This window comes from Mesitornis unicolor, unplaced genomic scaffold (genome assembly GCF_000695765.1).
Source record: "Mesitornis unicolor isolate BGI_N332 unplaced genomic scaffold, ASM69576v1 scaffold19515, whole genome shotgun sequence".
Lineage (NCBI taxonomy): Eukaryota > Metazoa > Chordata > Aves > Mesitornithiformes > Mesitornithidae > Mesitornis > Mesitornis unicolor.
In genome coordinates this window covers 23,737-46,595 of record NW_010187727.1, presented here as the reverse complement: position 1 = coordinate 46,595, position 22,859 = coordinate 23,737, and the positions used below count along the sequence as shown (strand labels likewise).

Below are 22,859 nucleotides of genomic sequence, written 5' to 3'. Positions count from 1 at the left end.
GATTCCTTACTTCACTAACTGACTTATTCATTATGCAATGCCAAAGTCAAGTGTCTGCAGTGAACACTTCCAAACATTTCTACGTTAGCTGGAAAGCTAGGATTCATGAGTAGCTATGCTCCAAAGTACCTCCTGTGTAAAGACAAGTACCTCCTTTTAAAGCCAAAAACCTGAACTTTCATGAGTACTATTTATCAATACTTTCTGAAAGAGAGAGAGCACCAGCAATTTTGTTTTGCAGCTGTAAACTGCATACATTTACCAATAGCACCTTAGGGTTTTCCAAGTACAGATTTGAGGAATCATTTCAATAGAAGTTGAAAGCAAGCGGCATTACCTGTTGATGAGGTAAGTAAAATTTGTATTATGTGTGCCATAGTAACAAGATGAAACAGGTGAAGATCTCCAGTGCCAAGACTAACCCCTGAAAAATCCTGACAATGTATGGCAGGGAACGAGAGCACCAAGCTTACCTGTAAAAGAAAATAAGAAAGCTGGTATATTCCTTTTCTTTTTGAATCTTCCTATTTTCTCTGCTCATGCTGCAACTATACCCTTTGAAGGCAGCATCCTTCATAAGGCTTATTTTGAAGTTAATTAGCCAGCAATTATTTAAGGGATTCACGAATACAATGATTAATTATCGGTGGGGGGTGGGGCTGGAGATGGGGAATGTTGGGCGGGTCTGTTTTTCAGGATTTTTTTTTTTTTGGTGGATTGTTGGGAGGGTTGTTTTAGTTTTCTATTGTGGTTTGTTTTAACATCCAAAGAGTTGAAAAAATACTAAAAACCTGACCATTTTGAAAGGTTCCTAACCCAGAGTAAACAGAAAGTTTCCAACAAAGTTTTGAAATAGTGCCTACTGGATCAAAACATATTAATATGTATTATGGAATACTTACCAATAAATGAAACATGTCAATATCAAGTATGCAAGGAAGATTTCCATTTTTTTCATTAGGCACCAGTGCTGAGTATTTTAGAGAGAAAAATAAATTCATTAATTGAACATTTATATATGAAATTACTTCAGTGTACTTCAGTTACAAAATGAGAGCCATCTCCCCTTGGTTTATATGCTTAAAGTACTTAAAATACAAATGTACCTTTCTTTTTTTGTCCAAAAAAGTACGAATTCAAGAGTTGTTCAACATTATTGGAAAAGACTCTTGCCTACTTGGCTGTACTGTATTTAAATGAAACAAACCCAAAGTAACTATAGCAAAGTAAGTGCTGCCATTCACTACTCCCACAGTGACCACATTCTGTTGCTTAGGTTTCTAGCAGGAGAAATAAGCTCAAACACTAATGACTAAAGAGAAACATTAATTGTTGTCTGTTGGACAGCTGTTCAAAGGAAACTTTTACAATGTGCTTAACTTTACAAGGTTCCCTATATCTGCCTCATGGGCTTAAAAATGCATTTTTAAAGAATCTCTTAAATTCATTATTTTATCTTTACTTAAGAAAGAGTTAGGTATTGCTCTCTTCATCTCTGTGGTATTCACATTCACGGTAACCACAGAGTACTAACCAAAGCACTCCAGCTGGCAACAGAAATTCACACACTTAATAAATTCCAAATAATACAGCGAACTTCATCTAAAAGGAAACACAACTAAAGTGTCTTGAAAATGTTACAATGTATTTAAAACAACAATCAAGGAACAGTTGCAAACTTCTCTAAGCAGTTAAATCTAATTTAATATCGAAGAGCTTAAACTGTAGCTATAGGCAACAGATTGCCAAGTTTAAAAACACTACTACAGTAAAAAATAGTCCTATCATAACAACTTAAAAATACTTCAGTTGAAGACTACTGCCTTGCTGGCCAGAAAAACAAGAGCTAAAGATCTGTGACATTTTGAAACTATTTCTATTAGCAAACATTTCACCACCACTCAGATTTCAAATGTTTTTACTTTTGTAAGCAAACAGCCACAGAACTCAGCCCAAAAGTCTGAAAAAATTTTCTATCAAAAATGTGAGTAGAGCAAGGGATTTCCAATCCAAACTTTCATTCAATATATTATATTTGTATATAAGAAGTTCATAGAATACTGACAGATCAAAAGCTAGGAATTTTGCTTATTCCTATGCCTTGGAAAATAAAATTACAAACACTTTTCCCCTCATAGAAATAAAAGCAGTACAGTTGCTTCTGTCAGCTGGAAAGAAGAAGAGCTTTGAAGAACCATTAATCCAGGTTTTCAAAAAAACCCAAACCATGCAGAACACTGTAAACTACAAAGTTCCAGTCAAACATCTAGCAATATTTTCTCTCATGCTTCGCATAGAAAACACCTCAATCATTACTGCTACAAACCGATGTCAGTTAAGTTTTTCCCCATAAAGCTGCCAACCGTTTGCTTAAGTGGGTGGTAGCAGTTTTCTTAGTAATTTCAGTATATGAATGCAATTTTAAAGTTCTCCTTCTCTACTGACTTTAAACATTAAAATTATCCCATTTTATAATACCCTTTCAGAATAGGCCTCTCATGGGTAATTACTCCATGAGGCTGAACTTCAGACTTTTCACCTGTATCTACAAATCATTCAAGTTTGGAACATTTTGGCTGTTCTTATTAAAATTCTCAACTAATATATGACATTACATAATAAGACCTGTCTTATTACAGATTCTACTTTTCAAAGCAGAGAGGTTTGCAGATATACTACAGACCTCTGCAACTGTCCTATTTCCTTTTAATACTCTATTAATCTTAATTCCGTTCCAGCGTATCACTTTTCTTTTGTGAATGACCGCACTTCCTTCTTCCTTGCTCTAGGAACCTTTCTAAAAGCAGCAGTATAAATGCTGGAAAGAATCAATAGACCTCCTTCACAGCAAAATACTCATGTTTCTCTTGAAATGTATCTTGGAACTGCAGACCAAAAGACATGTCTTTTTTTCCACGGTATGATGAAATATGTATGGGCACACATGTGAAAATACCAGCTCATGGTCTATTACTTGAAAGCACTACATAAAACAATCTCCTGATAATCAAGACTAACAGTCATTCTGTAAGCATCATTCTAGATCTGGATCCTTGTAAAAAACAGAGTAAGGTGGTGAACTTACATGCTAAGAGAGTACAAAAGTGTCCCTGTACTGCCGAAAGAGATGAAACTGTCCAGTGAGCGGCTGCAAATCTTGTTAATGACGTAAGGCAGTCATCCTTTAAAAACAAAGAGACACTGACACAGTTAACAAAGTTCCTCAATATGAAAAGTTCTTTTGACTTACAGCATTCTTTTCAGACCCCTCAGCTGCAGTTTATGGGAGCAGTCTGAACGTCTAAGTAAATGACAAATATTTATGTTCATACAAATATACAAGTTCCCTTCGGTCTTGTTATTTTGCCTGTTACCACGAGAAACCCTGGCCTTACTAAACTATGCATTTATAGACAAAAGAAAAAGTTCTGCTAGATTTTAAATAGATCCATAATCAGAAATTGATTGATTAAACAGTGGGATCCAACAAATAAAATTATCAAATAACCATAACTTAAAATTTAGATATTCTGCAATAAAGAATCACAATTCCCTCTTTTTCCACTGATTCAGAAAGGAACTGCTACTTGATCTTTACCTGTCGACAAGGTAGATGACCAAATAATGGTTTATCTTCATCTGCTAAAATTCGTTCTGGAAGAAACAAAACCCCCAAATATTACAATGCTATGAATTTAACTAAATTCTCAAATTCACATATACAGGAGCAAAATGAATACATTACTACCTATAGTCTGTATCGTGTAAGCACAGCTTCCCCAGCACATTATAGGTACACGTGGATCTTCTTCATTTGGATGAACTTTCAAGCCTACTTTGTATGTTGCCGTACCAAAAGTTGTCAACATCTCTTTTATGCTCTCGGAATAAGGATTCCTGAAACAAAGAAAACAGTATTACTAATTTTTTTCCCCACTGGCAGCATACTGCTTTTAATCATGAACATTCACCCCATAGCTGAACACCTGGATTTTTAAAATTTAAGTAAGAACTCCAGTATCCTCCTTTGGATCTGGTATTCTGTGACCTCTTTTCTGTGACAGATACACTCCCAATTATTTTTTTTATTATTTGATTGGAACCAATCTCATTTTTTAGCATTAAGAATATTTAGTCTTCAAAGATAATATAGTTAAAACTAAATTTAAAGAATGGTGTGCAACTGATGGCAAAATCTGCCATCAGCTGGGACAGGTGGCTTGCATTTTTGTGTGCAGTTGGCAGATAAATGTCTGTACCATGTAATGAAAGTCTTTACCCTAAATGAAGAAGGAGTAGACTCAAATACAAACATACCATAGTAGCTGAAATTATGTATTAACATATTATCCATTTCATAGTCTTTCTTCATGTTTTACTTGTAACACTGAGCTGTAATGATGAGTCTTTCATCCAGTTACAATAGCAAAAGAAAGCTTAATCTGGATGTTGAAACTGATACAAGAGCAGCGTCTTCTCTGCACATCCATGTATCGCATCTGCCTCCGAAATGCTACTGCATTATTTACCACTTATGGGTTGGACTTCAACACCACCATAACAAGATAAACTTTTTCGTATTTTTGCCTTAATCTGTGTTATTAGGTCTCACAAAAGTCACATTTTATTTTCATTTTATTATTTAATGATGAAGTTTTAATGATTTATTAAGATGTAAATACATACTTCGGTTTGACATCTGGTCTAAATCCTTCAGGTAACTGCAGCTGATCCATTTTTTCTGAATTACCAGAATTGCCTGTATAAACAAGAAATAATAAACCACTGATTATTCACCTATACATAACCTTTACATTATAAAAAGGTGCAGGTGGCACATCACCAAAAGCTGACATTTCAAGCTACTCTTGCCACTTCTGCCACCAATTCTCAGCTCCATGGTAGTAAAACTATAATACTTGGCCTTTTTCATGAACTGGCATGGCTTAGTCTAGAGAAAAGGAGGTGGAGAGAAACTTTATCTACAACTACCTGAAAGGAGGTTGTATTGAGGAAGGGGTCAGTCTCTTCTCCCAAGTAACAAGTGATAGGACAAGAGGAAATGGCCCCAGGTTGCACCAGGGGAGGTTTAGATTGGACATTAGGAGAAATATTCTTCACCAAAAGGGTTGTCAAGCATTGGAATGGGCTGCCCAGAGAAGTGGTTGAATCACCATCCCTGGACATCTTTAAAAGATGGATAGATGTGGTGCTTAGGGACAGTGTTTAGTGGTGGACTTGGTAGTGTTAGGTTAGTGGTTGGACTCAATGATCTTAAGGATCTTTTCCAACCAAAATGATTCTATGATCTTCACACACAAATACACCCAACCTAAATGATTCTAAGATCTTCACATGCAAATACACACATTTCTTCCAACTTACTTGCACTGTCTTCATCTCGAAGTAAATACAGAGCCTTTATTTGCTGGGATATTGTTTTGATCCACTGAGCTAGGTTTGGTTGGCCTGAAAAGTCTAACCTGTCCAAACATATATAAAAACAGAAAACACACATTAGTTAAGAACAAACTATATACCGAATTAGTATTTCACAGGAGTTTCACGTTCTTCTGTTTCTCAACAAGCTCTATCTCTGTTGCCCACATATTTCTCTATGTGTAGTTCTTTTCCTGCAGGTCCTATACACGGCTGTTCTTTCATGCTTTAAAACTCCACACTATACAATAACTAAAATAAGCAGGCAGGTAAACCACTTGAGATTCTCAAAACAAGCTAATAAACATTTTGAAAGGGGTTTTTAGGGTGTGGCTTGTTTGGAATTTTGGTTTTTTACATTTATCGAGGACATTTATAAAGCGAACAGACCTGTTAAACAAAACTCTTGGTGGAGGAAGCAGAGGAATAACAGTGTTGCTTAAACATTCACAAAGTGGGCAAAGGAATTCACCATTTTCTACATCGTAACTTGTGTGTACTCGTAATCTTTGCTGTCTTCGTTGCTCTTTTGCTTGGACAGCATCAAAATACCTTCAGAAAAGAGCAAGATATTAGTGACAAATGATTTAAACATTAACACTTAAGTTCATGAATTCTCATGAAGACACTGGTTTGCCTTTTCCCATACATAAGAGAAGGAAAAAGCTCTAACTTCTGATAACTATTCATATGTTTACAGTATTTATTATAATGATTTCTACTTTTCCATTTCCCTTCCCCCCCCCAACAGAAAGCTGCTTTCATTGCTTTATGTCATTAATTTTTAAGTTTCCTACATAGTATTAATTTTGCCATTAAAATTAGTGCCATTAGGCAAACTGATGGCATGACACGCTATTTGGTCTAAAAACTTAAACACAGTGTTTTACCTTTGCCAACAATGAGCATGCATAATATGGCCACAGCTACCCGTGTGTGTTCCACATGACAGATCTGGGTGCATGAATAACGGGTCATACTTTTCTGTATTTGAAATAAAATAAAATGATTTTGAAATAATATTTATCAAAAGACTTAACTGCTGATAAAATGTTACTGCATTTGCATTATATTTAAACTTTATCACAAAAGTATAACTTGTTTGATGAAGCATAAAACAGTACTTATCCACCACAACTTAAACTGATCAAATAATTTACAAGTATAATGTCATTTTGTTTTGAAACTATGCACTGCACTTAAACTTCAAACCAAGCCTTTGGAGGCGCAGAGCCCTAGTAAAAGTCCCCAAGATCTACCTGTGGTTTTGTTCTGTGCTATTAAACAATGAGTCTAAGCACTTTATTCTTCAGAGTGAAAGCAAAAAAATTACTCAGTGCAGAGTTTTTCTATGTGTTTACATATACAGAATCCAAAGGGACCTTTGTAACAATGCTATTGATCAAAAAAGTGATCTGTTTCATAGTTACCCAAATCCAAGCATTTTTTTATTATTATCACTAAGACACGTTTCAGATTATACAAGTGAGAAAAGGGAAATATATGTCTTGTGCTTTCACAGTAGTACATCCACACCTCCTCTCTCTACAATGTTACAGGCATAGTTTAAACACAAATACTTCTGATTTTGAAGGTTTTTTAATAGTTACGAAAAATTTGTCATAAATAGCTGTCAGAATGTTTAGATAACGCTTCGTAATGATTTTACATTATTATTTAGAAAACACATTTCTAACTCACTAAAAATAGGGGCATTTTGCCACTGAATACAATGAAGTAATTCATAATTTTATAGCTAACATAAGGTGATGCTACCGTCTCAAAAGAAAGAACACAGTTGACAGAGTGACTCTAACAGCCATTAATATCAGTAAGACAACTTTGAGCACTCCTTACCAGGGTCTGGAATAATTTTGTTTCTGTTTTTAGACAACACAGTTGATCGCTGGATAAACGCTGCCAAGACCATAGCCCTGCTGTCCACTTTAACTTCTTGTTCCTCCTGACACAAAATACACATAACAACCTGTCTGTGTTCGGCTACTCGAGTTTGCTCTGGTCCCAAGGCTGTGAGTTTTGCATCTGAAATTACAAGGCTGGAATATTCAACGAATACTAGTGAGTAAGTTATTTGGAAAAGCATTGCAATCAGATCATTATTTAAATGTGATAAGCTTTCTAAATTTACGATAAATACTTTCAGACAAGAAAATAGTTTGGGCATGTATACAACAATATGTATGTCCCCAGAAATAGTTATGCAAGAATGTATTTTCCAGAAAAAAATCATACCCTCCCAATAGTGGCCTCCCAATAATATTACCCACTCAGATTTAACATAGAAACTACATCTATGACAGTCCATCATCGCCATCCCTTAAGTGCCTGACAAATTCAGAAACTGTCCCCTTCCCCACAAAACCATTAGCATGCTTCAATTCATTTTTCCAGCTACAAGCAGATTTTCCTCCAGATCCTCACCATCCATTATCAGCTATTTCCAATTTACGACATTTCATAGCATAGTCTCTTCACTATTATTAGCAATTTACTGGATGATTTAATAAAATTATTTGCCTGTTTATGCTGAGCACTATGAGGATGGAATGAAAAAGGAATCAATATTTATCCCACCATCTTGACAGTAATGGGAGGAAAACATTCCATTTACTGCTGCTATTTTCATCTTAAATCTTTTGAATAATTTTCCATCAAGATAAAAAAAGGGCTTTTTAAAACAGTAACAATAGGATGATCTGCTGTAGAAGTTAAAAGGAAAAAAATTAATTGAGATTCTTCTACCTATTGTCATGTACTCCGGAGGTTGAAGTATCAAGCTCCTCCAGTGTTTGCTGAAAGAGTTCTTTGTTTTCATTTATGAAGTGCCGCTGCATCTCAGACATCTGGGCCATGATCTTTTCCCTGCGCAGTCTGGCGATCTCAGCTTTTCGCTTCCTTTCAGCTTTGTCTTTATCACGGGAACTCTGAAATTGTATTGTTCACTCAGCCATTTTTTAAATCTTGTTACAACAGGCAATTCATTTTAGCTACTACTATGTGTAACTTGCAGAAGTCTCTAAACAATGAAAATCCCATAGAAAGACATAAGAAAAGTCTACCAGAAAGTTATTTTTTGCCCTCTTTTCTTTGGCTCATGTTCAACATTAGGTAGAAATGCAGATCCAGAAGGGTAACTCTACTCTTCAACCTTTAACTGTACTTTGTATTTTTCGCCAGTTTGAGCATTTGTAAGATAAAAAGGTAAGTGACTAGTGCTACTCTTCCTTCAAGTCAGCTATATACTTATTATAGGAAAAGCAAGAGTCTTTAAATACTGTGATCAGTACTACAAACAGCTTTAAGCAGTAACCCTGCCAAAGATTTGGAGGCTTCAATACATAAAGCAAAGTAAAAATAGTCTAGGGACTCTCCCAAAAGGTCTTTTAAACAAATGGGTTTGATCTATAAGCTGAGAGAGAATTAAAATTTCAGAAATCACTGACATTTCCCATCTTTGATTTAGAGTTGCAATTAGAAACAGTCTTTTGCTAGTCACAACCCAGACTTGTTCCAGATCAGTTAAATGCTACAGATTTTTACCTCCTCCATAATATTTCCTTCTGTTTCAGCCACAGGACTTGTAGAAGAGCTTTCTCTAAGTTTCTTAATAGTATTAAAAGTCTGTAAGAAAAAAAACCCAACAGTTAATTTGTTTGTGACACGTGAATATAACTGTGCATACTATGCTGCTGGTCAGATAACGCACAGTGTTGGATTCCAGAATAGGAAAAAATTAGGTACAACAAATCAACTTAAGAAATAAGGAAATCAGCACAGTATAATCAGGAAACTTTCAAAAATATTCTTTCCATTATTTTCAGCAGTTACATAAAACAGATTTACCTTCAATATCCACCTGATCATGTCCTTGTGCACTTCCAGATGAGGTGCATTTTGCAGTGTTTCCAGCATAGCCAGTATACTAGGGGAATTATTGGGTGCCTCTCCTGGTTCTGAGAAAAAATAACAACAACTGATTATACTGCTACCTGAAACTAGTCATTCACTGCCATTAAAAAAACCAAAAAACCAACACCTGCATATGTTTAGCAGCATAAGAATTCCTTCAACAAACAGGCAAAATATGTAACTTACATTCTTCCCCCACCCCCAACATTTTAATGAATACCCTCTAAATCCTGCAAAGTTAGAGGAAATATTCTTAAGAGACTTGCTCACTGACTGTCTTTTCCTAAAAGACAAATGCACTCTATGTGCTCCCTCACTGCTTTCACCTTGGGAGCTGCCATGTCAAACTTCCAGTATTCTATTTGCCATCTACTTTAAATGGAAGAGCCTTAGCAACTTTCACGTCTTAGAAAAACTAGAGGCACTAGTCAGAAGATACAAAGGAGAGTCAAAATTAACCATTTAAGAACACAACTGTGGTTTTTGCAATGGTAGCATCTTTGTTGAGACTAATTTAAAATATTAAGAACCAGATTTACTGGGAATTATTAAACGTTTGGATTTCTCCTCTAGAAAAGGCCTTTAGTATTGCTACTACCATAGAAACTACACATATGTAAAGTACATATGTATAGTCAAGTTGGTAAAATTTTGATTAATAAAGAAATACACTTTTCTGGTAAATACTGTTTCAGAAGAACAAAATATATGAGATACTGGCATTTTTATGTAAAATCTACTATACATTTGAAAAGAGAGGCATACTTGATATTTTCTGAGTGAAGGTAAATGTCACAACATTCTCCTCACTGAGATTCTCCAGATGTTGTTTTTCTTCTTGCAGTGCCATTCCAAGCAAATGCAAAACCTAAGTAAAAATGATCAATTTCAGTTCTTTTCTTAAATAATTCATATAGTCTCTTTATATAGTTTGGGTAATTCATTATGAGATATGGAAGTCACACAATAAAATTATATAAGAATAGATTTGAAGTTATTTCTACATATGTAATTTCAAAGCTACATTACACAGGAGTAACAGTGTTTGCTTACAAATTCTTGAAACTTTGCCAGATGAAAATGACATTATACCACTTATATCTTTCTGTTTGCTGTCCTGTCTAGTAAGTCAGTGCTTCTTAGCTTTCTCCCTAACAATTACATGTTATTATCATGTCTCTCGACAGCAGCATGATGCATGCCTAAAATTATTTTTACATACAAAAATTAACTGACAAAACCAGAATTATTAAACTAAGTTTATTCTAACACTCTAGAAGCACATTTTAAAATAATGTTACCTTTTAGATCAGTAAAAAGGTGTAATCTCCTTGAACTTAAAAACTGAAATTACCCTATCTGGCACTAAAATATTCTGAATGGCATTTTAAAGCTGAAATACTTAAATCTTGGTGGTGAACTCCTGTCGTGCTGAATCAACCACCACATACAAATTGGCAGCATGCTCTAGACAAAAAGCATTACTGAATGCCTGGAATCAACACTGAAACACATATAAGGATAATCACCGGAAAATCTGTAGCAGAACTGGAATGCAACAGTCTAAGATAACTTAAGTATCCATAGAAAAAACAGTAAAATCTGATTGGAGTCTTGAAGGGTTTTTTTTTTAACTTGTTTTAGTAAGTAACAGTCAATTTTTTCTCAGTCTATCACATCGATCTAACAAGGTCTCATCAGATATGGGTCACCTCTTACAGATGTCTCATATCAACCTTTGCATGGTATTTCTAAAATGAGAACAGTTAATTTGGGAAAGATGCAGTCCAACTGCATGGCACCAGTGAATACAAAGCAGTTCTGAGCAACTGATAAGTCCCTAATGAATCGCACATTTTGGAGAACACCACAGAGCTACTCAAATGGCTAAGCATGTTTTAGTTCAGTTTCCAAAAATCGGAAATAAAATCTTACTCTACTCAAAGAGTTATTCCAAAGCCTACCATTCTCACATTACTTAAGCGTAACTACATTCTTCAAGTTTTGTTGTGATTCATAATACTGATACATTGTTCAATTTTCAACTTTTTTGTGTTATACAGAATTGCTTCTGCTAATTTAAACTTAGCTATAAAAGCTAATAAATACTTAGTAAGACTAAATGTCAAAAAATAATAATTTCAGAGCTGGAGTTTTATTTCAAAACGTTAATTAAAACCCCATCAATATTACTGAAAAGTTTGGGTTTGGACACTGACTCAACAATGCTGACCAATATGGATAGTCCTTGGATGGCAGTTCACCACTTAACCTCTGCACATGCCAGAAAGTGACCATCATGGACAACTAAATCTACAGTAACCCTCCAGGTTTACAGAGATTATAAATAATGAGGAACAAACAGCTCAGTGGAGTTTCCCAAAACTGATACATTTTCAAGTTAGAAGATTATTTTTTGTGCTTCTATGATTTTTTTCTGAAGTGATTTAGCCTAACGAAAAATAAGCAAAGGAACATCAAGAAAAAGTCATTGTGCTTTACCTAATATGCAACAACTCAGACAAACTGGTTCTCCATCACAAGAAACACTATCACAACTGATTCAAGGAGAATTCTAATGGGATACACATGAGATAAAAGAAATTTACCTCTGTCTTCCCTTCACTTTTAAAAATAAATTGCATCAGAGGCAGAGGGGCTTCCCTAGTCTTGTATACCAGAAAACACCATTTATTTCTCATTCAGAGTATTCTGGGTATGTTGGATACCAAGCAAACAATCCAAACCTATAAACCCATGTTCAAATGCTAAAATACACACTCTCTCCTTTAGCATAACCGTAATGTTAAATAAAGAAACATACCCTTTGCAGCATGGACTCTGACCAGGCATAGCCATTGTGTTCTACTGCCCACTGCAGTATAGTCCCCATAATGCACAGCATGACATCAGATTGCAAAATATTAACCAGACTTGCAAAAAGTGGGCAGAAAGGAGGAAGAGCTGGCGGTGGAAGTGCTGAAAGGGAAATTTTTGTGTTTGACATTTCTGTATCTCTAAAATTTGCAAGATCCATCTAAAATGTCTGACTTTCAAACAGTGAACACTAGATAGTGTACTGGTGCTTAATGAACAGTATTACAGATAACAGGCTGTAACATTCCACATGGCTCAGATGTAACAGAAAAGCCACAGAAATAAGCCATTCAGAAGGCTGGTTCCACGACAAATCAGATTCCTGTCTATAACCAGGGGGACACAAGGGAAATTGCTAGATTTTCACCAGTTTCTGGCTAGCCCAAGAACAGGACATTAATACAAGTGCCAGGGCAAGAGAGATGTGACAGATGCTTCCCTCTTCTCCCACCTTCTCTCAAAGAGAAATACCTGTATCTTCTCTATTCTGCCTTTTCAGCTTTCTTTGTGCTTCCTCTGCCTGAAATAGAAGAATTATGCCAATATTACTCAAAACTTGTAAAAATGTACAACTAGTAAACAAGTATTCATACTTTAACACAATTTTACTCTTTTTCCCCTTTTCCGAAGCCTTAAATAAAACATGAAAGCTTCCATGTCTTTGCAGTTTGTCTTACATTCTGCTTGTAAAGTAGGGCCTGCATCTTCAAAATTAATATTTCAACTTGAGCCAGCCCGGATTCTTTTCCTAGCATAAAATTGTAAGGCAAGACTGAGCTAAAATGGTCATTTCCATAAAGCTAAGTGGAGATACAGATTGTTTAAATACTTTTAGTAAAATAAGATATAAAAGAACCCACAGATGAGCTTCTGAAACCCCACTGATTTCAGCAGCTCCATATAGGGTACAGAATCCAGTAGCACAGAAATCACTGCAAAATCTTGAGCAAATTCTGCCAACATTCTAAAATAATTTAACTTTTAAAAGTTAATTTTTAACCAGCTGATAATACTTCTTCACAGAATAAAGCCCTGAAAAAAAGGAAACCAAAACAGGTAAGAAATAAAAACCAGAAAGTTTAATTACTAGGTACCTTTGATTGCTCTGCCCTTGAAAAGTGATAGAAATACAGGTTGAAGTTCCTGGCACATTCTGGTTTTAGTTCATAGAGCCCTCTGCCTGTTAACCCAGGTTTCCTATAAAAAAAAAAAAGTTCATTGGTCATTAACATCTGAGCATAAATGGTTAACTAGAACAGCTAAAAACCACTGCCTAATATGCATTCTAGAAATCAAATAAATAACAGTATTAAGAATGATGCACATGAGTAAAGCCATGGGGAAAACACCATGATGACTCAGCCTTCTTTCTTCTATTCTCTCGTGTTCATTAATTCAGATATTCCATTTTAAAAGTTGAAATATTAAATAAAGGGAAACGTACTTGAAACATGCCACTTCTTCAATCACACTTTCCATTCCTGTTTCTCTGTTCTCCTACATTGAGTGAAAATGCAAGACTGTGTTACTGTAGTTCAGATTAAACATATTCAGCTATCATACAACACTAGGTAAGCATGCAAACTGAGCACAGCACAAAGTCATTTTACTTGCACTCAAGAGAATGCTAAAGCACGTAATATGAAAATACATTCAGAAATACCACCTCTGCAAAAAAGTATTTTTAAAATTATCATGCCATTTTAACTGCCTAATTTTTACTGGTTTTCTCTGTCATAAGAAACTTGCATGTAACAGTAACAGAAGAAAACTCTATGTTACCATACTCAGTGTATCTTAGGAATATACAGTCAATATTTCTGGTTTGTAGGCCTTTAAAGTGAAATAAATATATGAAAGCTAAAAATACAAGTCACTGAAAAATGTTAAAACAACCACAAAAGGCAGCAGGAGAAATCAGCTCAAATATGTAACACTACTTCATACACAAATTTCCTTTTAACATTCCCATCCCTTTCCTGCAATACATATTCACAGCAGTTAACTGGCCATGGAAAAAGTATTTAGGAGTGACAATAACTCCTAAATTTAAAAAAAAAAGTAAAAAAAACAGTTTAGGTTTAAAATTTAAAATTTAATTTTAAAATTAAAATAGACTTTAGGTTTAGATAGGTTTAAAAACTCTATCTTAAATTCTAGTTTGCTCTTTCATCCAACTTTAAAATATTTTTTTTAAATCATAGTCCCTAAAACTTGTCTTTTCAAATTAAGTTTAGAATATTTAGAACAATGACAAGTATTTCAGAATTTATCATTAAAGGTACTATCAATATAGTAAAAAATTAACTTGAATTTTGACTGCATTCAGAAATCATGTTTAAAAGATCAATCAAAAGAAAAAAAAAGAAAGATTTAAGCTTTGCAGCCCTAAAAAAGCACTCATACTGAACATTCAGAAAAATGCCCCTGTCCACACAAATGAAGCATTTAGGTCACACAAGTCATTATAATGTGTACAATTGCACATTTTTTAAATTACTGTTAAGCTTTAAAATATAACAGCTTATATTTCTGGATAGCTCCAACAACCCACTTCCATGTCTATTCAGGGTTTACAAGCAGACTGCAGAGACTTACCAGGCCAGATGGCCTGAGAAGAAACAATATTAAAGCAAGAAAAGAGCTGAAGAATTTCTCAGGCGCCTGCCTCTTTCATATGTTGCTGCTGCTTCTACAGCTCTTTCCTACCTTCTCCATGACAACTATTAATCTGCACTCATGCTAACCTCATTCTTACCATAACCATGCTACTCCCACTCCATCTTATTCCACATTAAGTGGCATAAACTTGCATAACAAAAATTTTCAGCGATCAGCCTTATGAAGTTGAAGTTGCTTTTTTTCCCCCCCTAAGTTACTTACATCTTCAGGTAAAGCCTTTACCAATTCACTGTGAGCCATTGGCCTGATGCTCAGCTGATGGATGATCTCTCGTTTAATTTCATCTGTTGCATTTACCTGTCCTATTCCAGGACTGAATCTTTCACCTGTAAAAATAAAATATAACTTTTTTTTTCTTGTTAAGGATTTTAAGCATTTCTTTCTCTTCTTTTGCAACTTAAAGCAAAAGACTGAAAAATAAGTGTCTTCTGTGAAATCTCGTGTTCACCCACGAGCATTCAAAAATTTATTACATTAATCTGAGCTGGTTTCAAGGCTTTTCTCCCAAGAAAGAAGTCAGAACTGCAGGAAGTTCACAGTATAACTGAACTCAAAATGACAATGAAGAATGCTTATTCCAGACCACTGAAGAGACTAAGTTTTAAAATTAATCAAATGTATTCTGAACTTACCAACAATCATTATAATGAGGTATAGCATCTCTTCTATAAGAGTGTTATTTTGTTGAACAACATCCTGAATCAAAATAAACAAACAAAAAATTAGTTTTTGAAAAAGGGTAAAAGAATTATTCCATACACCGAAAATACTTTCTTTCAGTGCTTCAAAACATTGCATGTTTTCACCCTTAGCACTCTCAAATTAAGCTATGCTGAAATGCGATCACAATGGCCTCGAACTTCTCAAACAATGATAAAATTATACATGTTTCTGACATTTACCAGTTTGACAGGTAAAAAGATTTATTCATATTTCAAACTGATCAGACTAAATTAAAATAGGACAAGTTTTGCCGTTTTAATCAACAAATCAGTCTCAGTACAACAACATCTGATACACCTTCAAAAACAAAATTGCAGATTTTCTATTCCAATAGTACATAAAATACCTTGTTAGTATTTTCTGTGCTAAATCTTTTGCCATAGTCTGGAGTACTAAATATCTGATAAAGTTCAAAGCGACTCAGCATTATCATCAAGAAGTGATTTGGATCCATCATAGACACACCTGTCTATTAAAGAAAAAAATAATTATGAACAGAAAATAGAATGTTATGATAGCATGTTTCTATATTTATATGCAATGTTCACAGTATATTCTTTATGAAATTCATTCCTCTCTCTATTCTGGGCATGAAGATTTAATTACTTTAGTTTACTCTCTTAGGTCTCCAAGAACACAAGTGACAGCACGTTTGACAAGCACAATCCTATGCTTTATGTCCCTTCAAGTGTAAAATATTCAGGGTTATTCCTTCTATCTCAAATATTCTAAATAAAATTCAATTAAAGACTTTTGGTTGGTTTTGTTTCTACAATCTTGTTCCTGCTGGCTCAAGTTTTAGAAGGCATAATATCACTTAGTATAAAGATTTTAAAAACAAATTTCAATCCTTAAAACAAAGGCTGAAGACTTTAGCAAGACTTGCCAAACATTCCTGGAACAGAGAATACTGATGTTTCAATGTAGTCACAAACATTTACTTCCATTTCCAAAAATTACTGGCCAAAGTTTATTAAATAATGCACCTAAATTAGCCAATTATAAGTATTTGTTGTTAGTTTACTACTGCTAATGGAACAATAAGACAGAATCATTTCCAACAAAACTGAAGGATAGCTATCCAAATAGGCAACTGCAGATAACCATTAAAAATCAGGGGTAGACCAAACCTCAGGGAAATATGTCTGAAAGCAGAATTAACTCAAGACATATGCATCATATTGAGTATTGCTAACTCTAGGTAAGATTTGAGGGACTTCCTGAGAAAAGATTTTGCTTTCTAGGTGAACCACACACCCTGAGCTGCAAATTTTAGCTTTTGTCATTCTCAATGTAGAATTAGTGCATCAGACCTCTCTGTGTATCTGCAGACTGCCAGATTTGGAAAATCTCTTCTGAAGGGAAAAAAACAAAACAAAGCAAAACAAAAAAACAAACCACAAACTGCTACATGGGGTTCCACTTTCTATCCAGCATTTGAGATGCCAGCTTTGAAGGGAGGGAGAAGATGCAACACATACACTGAGTACATTACTGAAGACCTGCAGACTCACACAACTGCCAGTACAGCATGACCCAGCAGCTAAAACATTACATTCTTGAAGATTTAGCATTACATGCACGTTACACAAAAAATTCTGCACCTTTCACAGTATATTTAAAAAACAAGGATTACAACAGTATTCCCTTTATAAATTATCCCATAAAGAGATACAACAAAAAAAAAAAGAAGTTCTTCCACAAAAAATTACTTTTTTCCTTGTCATTAAAAGGTTGTGATGGAGCTAAAAACACATGCACACATATCCTAAAAATGCTTGATAAAAATGGAAACTGGTACATGCTATTACCTGAAGCATTACTATGTCCTTGTCAAACATCTCCCTCCTGCACTTCACATTATGATAGTAATAAATCTGAAACAAACCAACCAACCACATAATTAATAAACATAGTACTTAATCTAAACTTACTTCATTCTGGAAAAAATAAACTCTGTACAGTATTAGGAAACAAAAAATTAATCTGAGATTTGAAAAATTATATATTTGTATGCAAAAAGCTTATTTACATAGCACAAAACCATCATAGTTGCTGGCTCGGTTGTGTCAATCCAATGTCTAGATGGCATACATTGTGGGCCTCTTTGGGCTACATTTTCATATACCTACTTGTTTAGCAATTAACTGAAATTCACAGGAAAGCCTTTGCAGTTTGAGAAACTTCTCTCTTTGTTCCATGAGCTGCTCTTTAATGATCTGAGATACAATCTTTCAGGAATCGCCAGTTTCAGCAAAATGTTAATATTGTGATAGAACTGTACCATTCTGGGAGTGAACTCAACAGTACGAGACCAAACAGCAGCAACACTGCAAACACCGCATGGCACCGAGATGTGGGAAAGTTTATTCTTCCTTAATTGTGGCAGAATCAAACAGGGCAGTCAGGTTTCTTCCTGGGACTGGAACAATCTTCAGCATGCTAAATTTTGCTCTAGAGACACACCATTTCTCACTAGAATTACATGGAAGAGAGGTAGGCATGCCTTCCCTCTCTTTCCTATATCAATAATCCATACATAGATGCCCATTCCTATCTCCTGGGAAAATATCCAAAAAGTAGCTGGCTGAACATGAGCTGTCCATTGCTAAAGGCAAGAGAAAGGACTTCCAGACTGTGGGAGCTGTACTACCTAAACTAAACAGGCTCTTAACTTCAAGATGCTGATAACCAGAGGAAATTAACAGAGACTTATTTCTCCATCAAAACCTATGCTGAAATTTCAGATTCGATGTCTGTCTACAGTAATGTGGGTGCTCCTATAATTGTACATAACTAGAGCTCCTCTTGCTTCAGTAATGACAATAAAGGACATCATAAAGATCCTTTAAGTTAGAGGCAAGAAGTGTCAGAATATAACATGTTTGAGCACCATTTCTAGTGAAGATGGGGTTTTGTGGGAGGGAAAGAAGTTTCTTGCAAATAAAACAAGTTAACACCTCACAGAACTAAATCCTATTTCTGTTGTAATCTATGTCTTGCTGAGAAAATCACTTTAGACGATCACCCTGGTGGGTGGCACTGACACTACAGGACTCATTTTATAGTTGTTATGCTTGACACTCAAGACCTAATTCATACAAACACAGGAAACCTAAGTTTAGAGGTGGATAGAGCTAGTCTCCAGAAGTATTAAAGAAGTATGAGAGATAAAAGCCAAGAAACACTCAGTTCTATGCTGGTTCTAATGTTTCTGTGTGGTTTTTGGATTTCAACTACTTTATAAACATAAATAGTAATAGTATTTTAAAGGTGCATATTTTTATATTTGTGACACTCATGTGAAGGATATGCACGCATGGTTTTAATTCTGCACTTCACGCTGCTGTTGCACAGTATACAGTAAAAACACTAGGAGTCATTAACTGCATTACACTAAAACGTCTTTACACACAGAGCACTGAGCACTGTAGCAGTCCTGAAACAAATAAAGCAACTTCTGACTAAGAAATCAAAGGCCTGTTTAAAAGCACAAATACTCAAATGATGTGAGAGCTGATATAAACGTCTACCTCATGTTGCACTCCATAAGATTTATCTAAGTGAAATTTTAAATCAATACAGAAAGGGGAGGTTTTGAGGCCTGAAATGGTCTTGGGGGAGTTATCAGAAAACAGTGATTCTACAGCTACAGCTACTACGTACTTACCTGATTAACAAGAGAGAACCCATTTCTTCTCCACATCCCTGCATGCACTTGGGCACATAGGACTAGGCATCGTAGAGGATGTTCTATTAACATAGGTGGGCTAAGTTCACTCTGCATTAAGAAAATGCAATATTTTGATATATACATAGAAAATAAAAGAAAATGGTACTGAAATGAAGGAGGGTGATATTTGCGATCATTAAAATAGTTTGGTAATACAAAAGAGAAAGAAATCCAACTCACATTTTACAGAAGTATCAGTAAGAACATGCAGGAAGCTAGAAACAGCTGGGGAAGAAAACTAGAACCCAGGCCAAGCAGAAGAAATCAGATCCTGCCAGGAATTCTTAAAAACACTTTCTACTACAAAAATAAGGTACTTCACGAAGAACAAAATACAAAACTTAAACCTGAGTCTTAAGTTTTTTAAGAGAACAATACTGATTGCTTATGCTCCAGTCGTGAAAATCTAGATATTAATGCTTTAAGAGGTAATTTTATCTACCAAGATAGTCTTTCTGAATAGAATTCATAGCAAAAAGGTCCTTTGATTTATTTAATAATGTCCTATACTTAATGACCAATTTCACATTCAGCATTAATTATATTTAATGAGCATTCTACATTTAATTACATACCAGGGGTAGCAGCTCTGGAAACTTATATGCCACTTCAGTTTTACTCAGCAAAACATGCAAGCCTACATAAATACATGAAACAAATACATACATAATGTTACACACAATATTTTACATAATTCAAATAGGACAAAAAGAAGTCACCTAATTTACTATCAGACCAATTTCTGGACACAAGTTATAAGTAAGTCTGCAGAATTATCACCTTAGAGCTGTACAGCTATTTCCTGAAGAGACATATTACAAAGCATACATCTTAGGAGAATTAAAGTTTTCCCATTTTATCTGTGTACAGATGTTCAAGTACAAGTGAGATTTTTTTTTTGTCTTTCTTTTTACTCTGTCATGTCCCCTCAGCAACAGTCAAGAGTCCTTGGTCTATCAGAACAAATTATCAAAAACATATACCTAACCTTTCTATCAGTCCTTAGAGTTTTATAAAATACCTCAGGAACAACTATAATGAGGCCCCTACAAAATACATAAGGGTTTTCTGGTTTGCTTTGTTTTACAGCTACAAGGGTTTTGCTTAAAGATTCAAAGTTATTTGACATTGAGCTGCATAGCTAAGAAGTATCTTTTTCACTTCATTACCTGTGAATTTATTTGTTTCATATGACTTTCTGATTCTGGAAACTAAAATTCATCAACCTCTTTTCAACACAACTGTTGAACAAGATAGGCATAATATACAGAGAAAGACATAGCTTAAGTCTTCTGGTGACACATCTGTTTGGTAAATCTGTGCTCCAACAGAATGTTGATTAGTCTATTCAATCTGACAGTGAAACATATTTCAGAACAGTCAACTGGAGTCCATATTTTATTGCTTTTCTTTTGCATCACTCAAGTGGCAAAAGCAGCAGTAACTGCCTACAACACACCCCACTGACAAATCCAGAGGCACAAGACAATCTCCTCCAGGCCTGAGACGATAACTTGTCCAATGCTTCCCATTTTCCCTAGGGCTATCAAACCGTTAGAAAAGGGCCAAAATGCACCCTTATTCAGGCTTTAAACAACTGTTGTGTGGTTCCTTATGTACACACAAATACAAATCATGCTTATACAACATTTTTCATTTCCTGTAATATTTTCAAAATAGTTCATACCTGCAAGTAAACGAGAAACTGGGAGATGAATGCTAACTTTTTCCTGAGAAACACAGTATCTGATGGTCTCAACCGAATGTCCACACATACTCAGAACAATAGGCTGTTCTCCGTCAGTAAAACCACTATGACACTGCATCAACACTGTCAGGCATTTCTTGTAAGCTTCAATTAACACTTTTTCCTAAAAGAAAGATCAGAGTTTATAGAAATTATGAAAAAGAAAAAAAACAAACAACCCAGGGCTCTGCAAAATAATACAGTCAATGTAAAAAAGCCTGACAAGTTTGCAGTTTTTACCTTTATTAACAGTTTTGCAAAATTAAGATAAGAAATCCAAGAAAAGAAACTGAATTAAGAGAGAGACAGATTGTGAAATTCATACTGGTACATCTTACTAGAAAAACACCCACTACTTTTTGGAGGGTTTTTTGTAACTGATATTATGGAAACTTTCTGAGCAACGATCATGCCAGGATAGTAAAACCTGCACATTAACTAACAGTGACAGTTTAAAGCCAGCTTGAATGCTGGCTCATATATTGTAGGATCACTTGTTCCACAACCATATTTTACCATGCTGAGGTTCCGTACTCCTAAAATTTGTAACACTTATGGAGTAGAAACCTGATTTATAATCAGGCAGCATTTGGTGGATCCAGAGCCTACTTCTCTATTCCTTCTTCTCTGAAAATTATAACCTGATAGTGCTGTGATGACAACAACTTTGAGAGGTGTGACAGAACTCTCAGAGTAATATTTTTAAAAAAGCTTAACCACATTCTTACAAAATGGTACTTTCAAGCCATCAAAGATTTGCTCAGAGAAGATGATCTTGGCTTATGGTGCAGTTAAGTGTTTAGCTCAATTGTTATACATATTAATATTCGGGTTTTTCCCACTTCACATATTCACGTGGAAAAACAATCCAGAAGGAACTTACATCTAATGCACACCAGTCCTGCATCATTGAAATAACAAGTGTTAACTTCATCTGCAATGTAAACGCTGCTTCCCATTCTGGTTCCATTTCTATGTGTTGTCCTACTTGACGAGTTATTGGATCCATACCCTAGAACAAAAAGTATTATGCATTTCAAAAACATATCACTGAAGTATGTTGATGACATTAGTGTAAGTGTGAGACAGTGGTTACCTATCCTTATAAATATATTATTGCTACAGCTGCAATGAAGAACCTTGGGACCATCTGAAGAAGAATTCTACATGTTGAACTAGTAACAAGAAAATGAAACAGGAATTAGAAGAGAAGAAAATTGTGACAAGAAATGTTTTGGATATGAGCTGTATTTATTACTTACATCTGCAGAGATTTCAATATTATGAGCAGTATGACACCGTTTGCGTACATACATCTTACATACTCATTTGGGTTTTTTAATGTATTTGAGGGATGTGCTATTACATGCAGTTAAGGACTAACTGAAGACTGGGTACTATAGTACCCAAACAGCTCTTGGCATAAGAAGAAAAAAAAAACCTAGCACGATCTGATGATTACAACATATCCAAGAGACTATCATAAACAGATGAATGAAAGCTAAGTACTGAGAAAGGCATGCTACTCAAGTACTGAAAAATGGGAGCGATTCTGACTTACACCTTACTGATCAAACTGTCTACTTACCCTTGAAAAAGCTGCACTGCTTTTAAAATACTCCTCTCAGGGTCACATAGCACAGGAAAAGGCCAGGGAAATAAAACACAGCGGAGGGGTCTATTTGTATGTCAGGAACTATATATTCCTCAATACAAGTAGTAACTCTG

General features: G+C 35.1%; 1 protein-coding gene across 1 annotated transcript in view; it reads right to left on the bottom strand.

Annotated features, from left to right (window-relative positions):
• UBR2 (ubiquitin protein ligase E3 component n-recognin 2) overlaps positions 1-22,859 on the bottom strand; it is a 49,260-nt gene that overhangs the window by 6,323 nt on the left and 20,078 nt on the right. Inside the window, exons 13-38 of the mRNA XM_010185559.1 lie at positions 22,015-22,143; positions 21,072-21,255; positions 19,960-20,021; positions 19,322-19,432; positions 17,463-17,528; positions 15,998-16,120; positions 15,561-15,624; positions 15,130-15,254; positions 13,691-13,743; positions 13,341-13,443; positions 12,718-12,766; positions 12,194-12,348; positions 10,135-10,237; positions 9,304-9,413; positions 9,001-9,081; positions 8,203-8,384; positions 7,297-7,496; positions 6,330-6,423; positions 5,830-5,991; positions 5,386-5,483; positions 4,687-4,759; positions 3,749-3,897; positions 3,599-3,654; positions 3,086-3,182; positions 903-970; positions 338-473 (exon numbers count right to left, since the gene is read on the bottom strand). Coding sequence (XP_010183861.1) covers positions 338-473; positions 903-970; positions 3,086-3,182; positions 3,599-3,654; positions 3,749-3,897; positions 4,687-4,759; positions 5,386-5,483; positions 5,830-5,991; positions 6,330-6,423; positions 7,297-7,496; positions 8,203-8,384; positions 9,001-9,081; positions 9,304-9,413; positions 10,135-10,237; positions 12,194-12,348; positions 12,718-12,766; positions 13,341-13,443; positions 13,691-13,743; positions 15,130-15,254; positions 15,561-15,624; positions 15,998-16,120; positions 17,463-17,528; positions 19,322-19,432; positions 19,960-20,021; positions 21,072-21,255; positions 22,015-22,143 — 2,833 coding nt within the window. The remainder of the gene's footprint in view (positions 1-337; positions 474-902; positions 971-3,085; positions 3,183-3,598; positions 3,655-3,748; positions 3,898-4,686; positions 4,760-5,385; positions 5,484-5,829; positions 5,992-6,329; positions 6,424-7,296; positions 7,497-8,202; positions 8,385-9,000; positions 9,082-9,303; positions 9,414-10,134; positions 10,238-12,193; positions 12,349-12,717; positions 12,767-13,340; positions 13,444-13,690; positions 13,744-15,129; positions 15,255-15,560; positions 15,625-15,997; positions 16,121-17,462; positions 17,529-19,321; positions 19,433-19,959; positions 20,022-21,071; positions 21,256-22,014; positions 22,144-22,859) is intronic.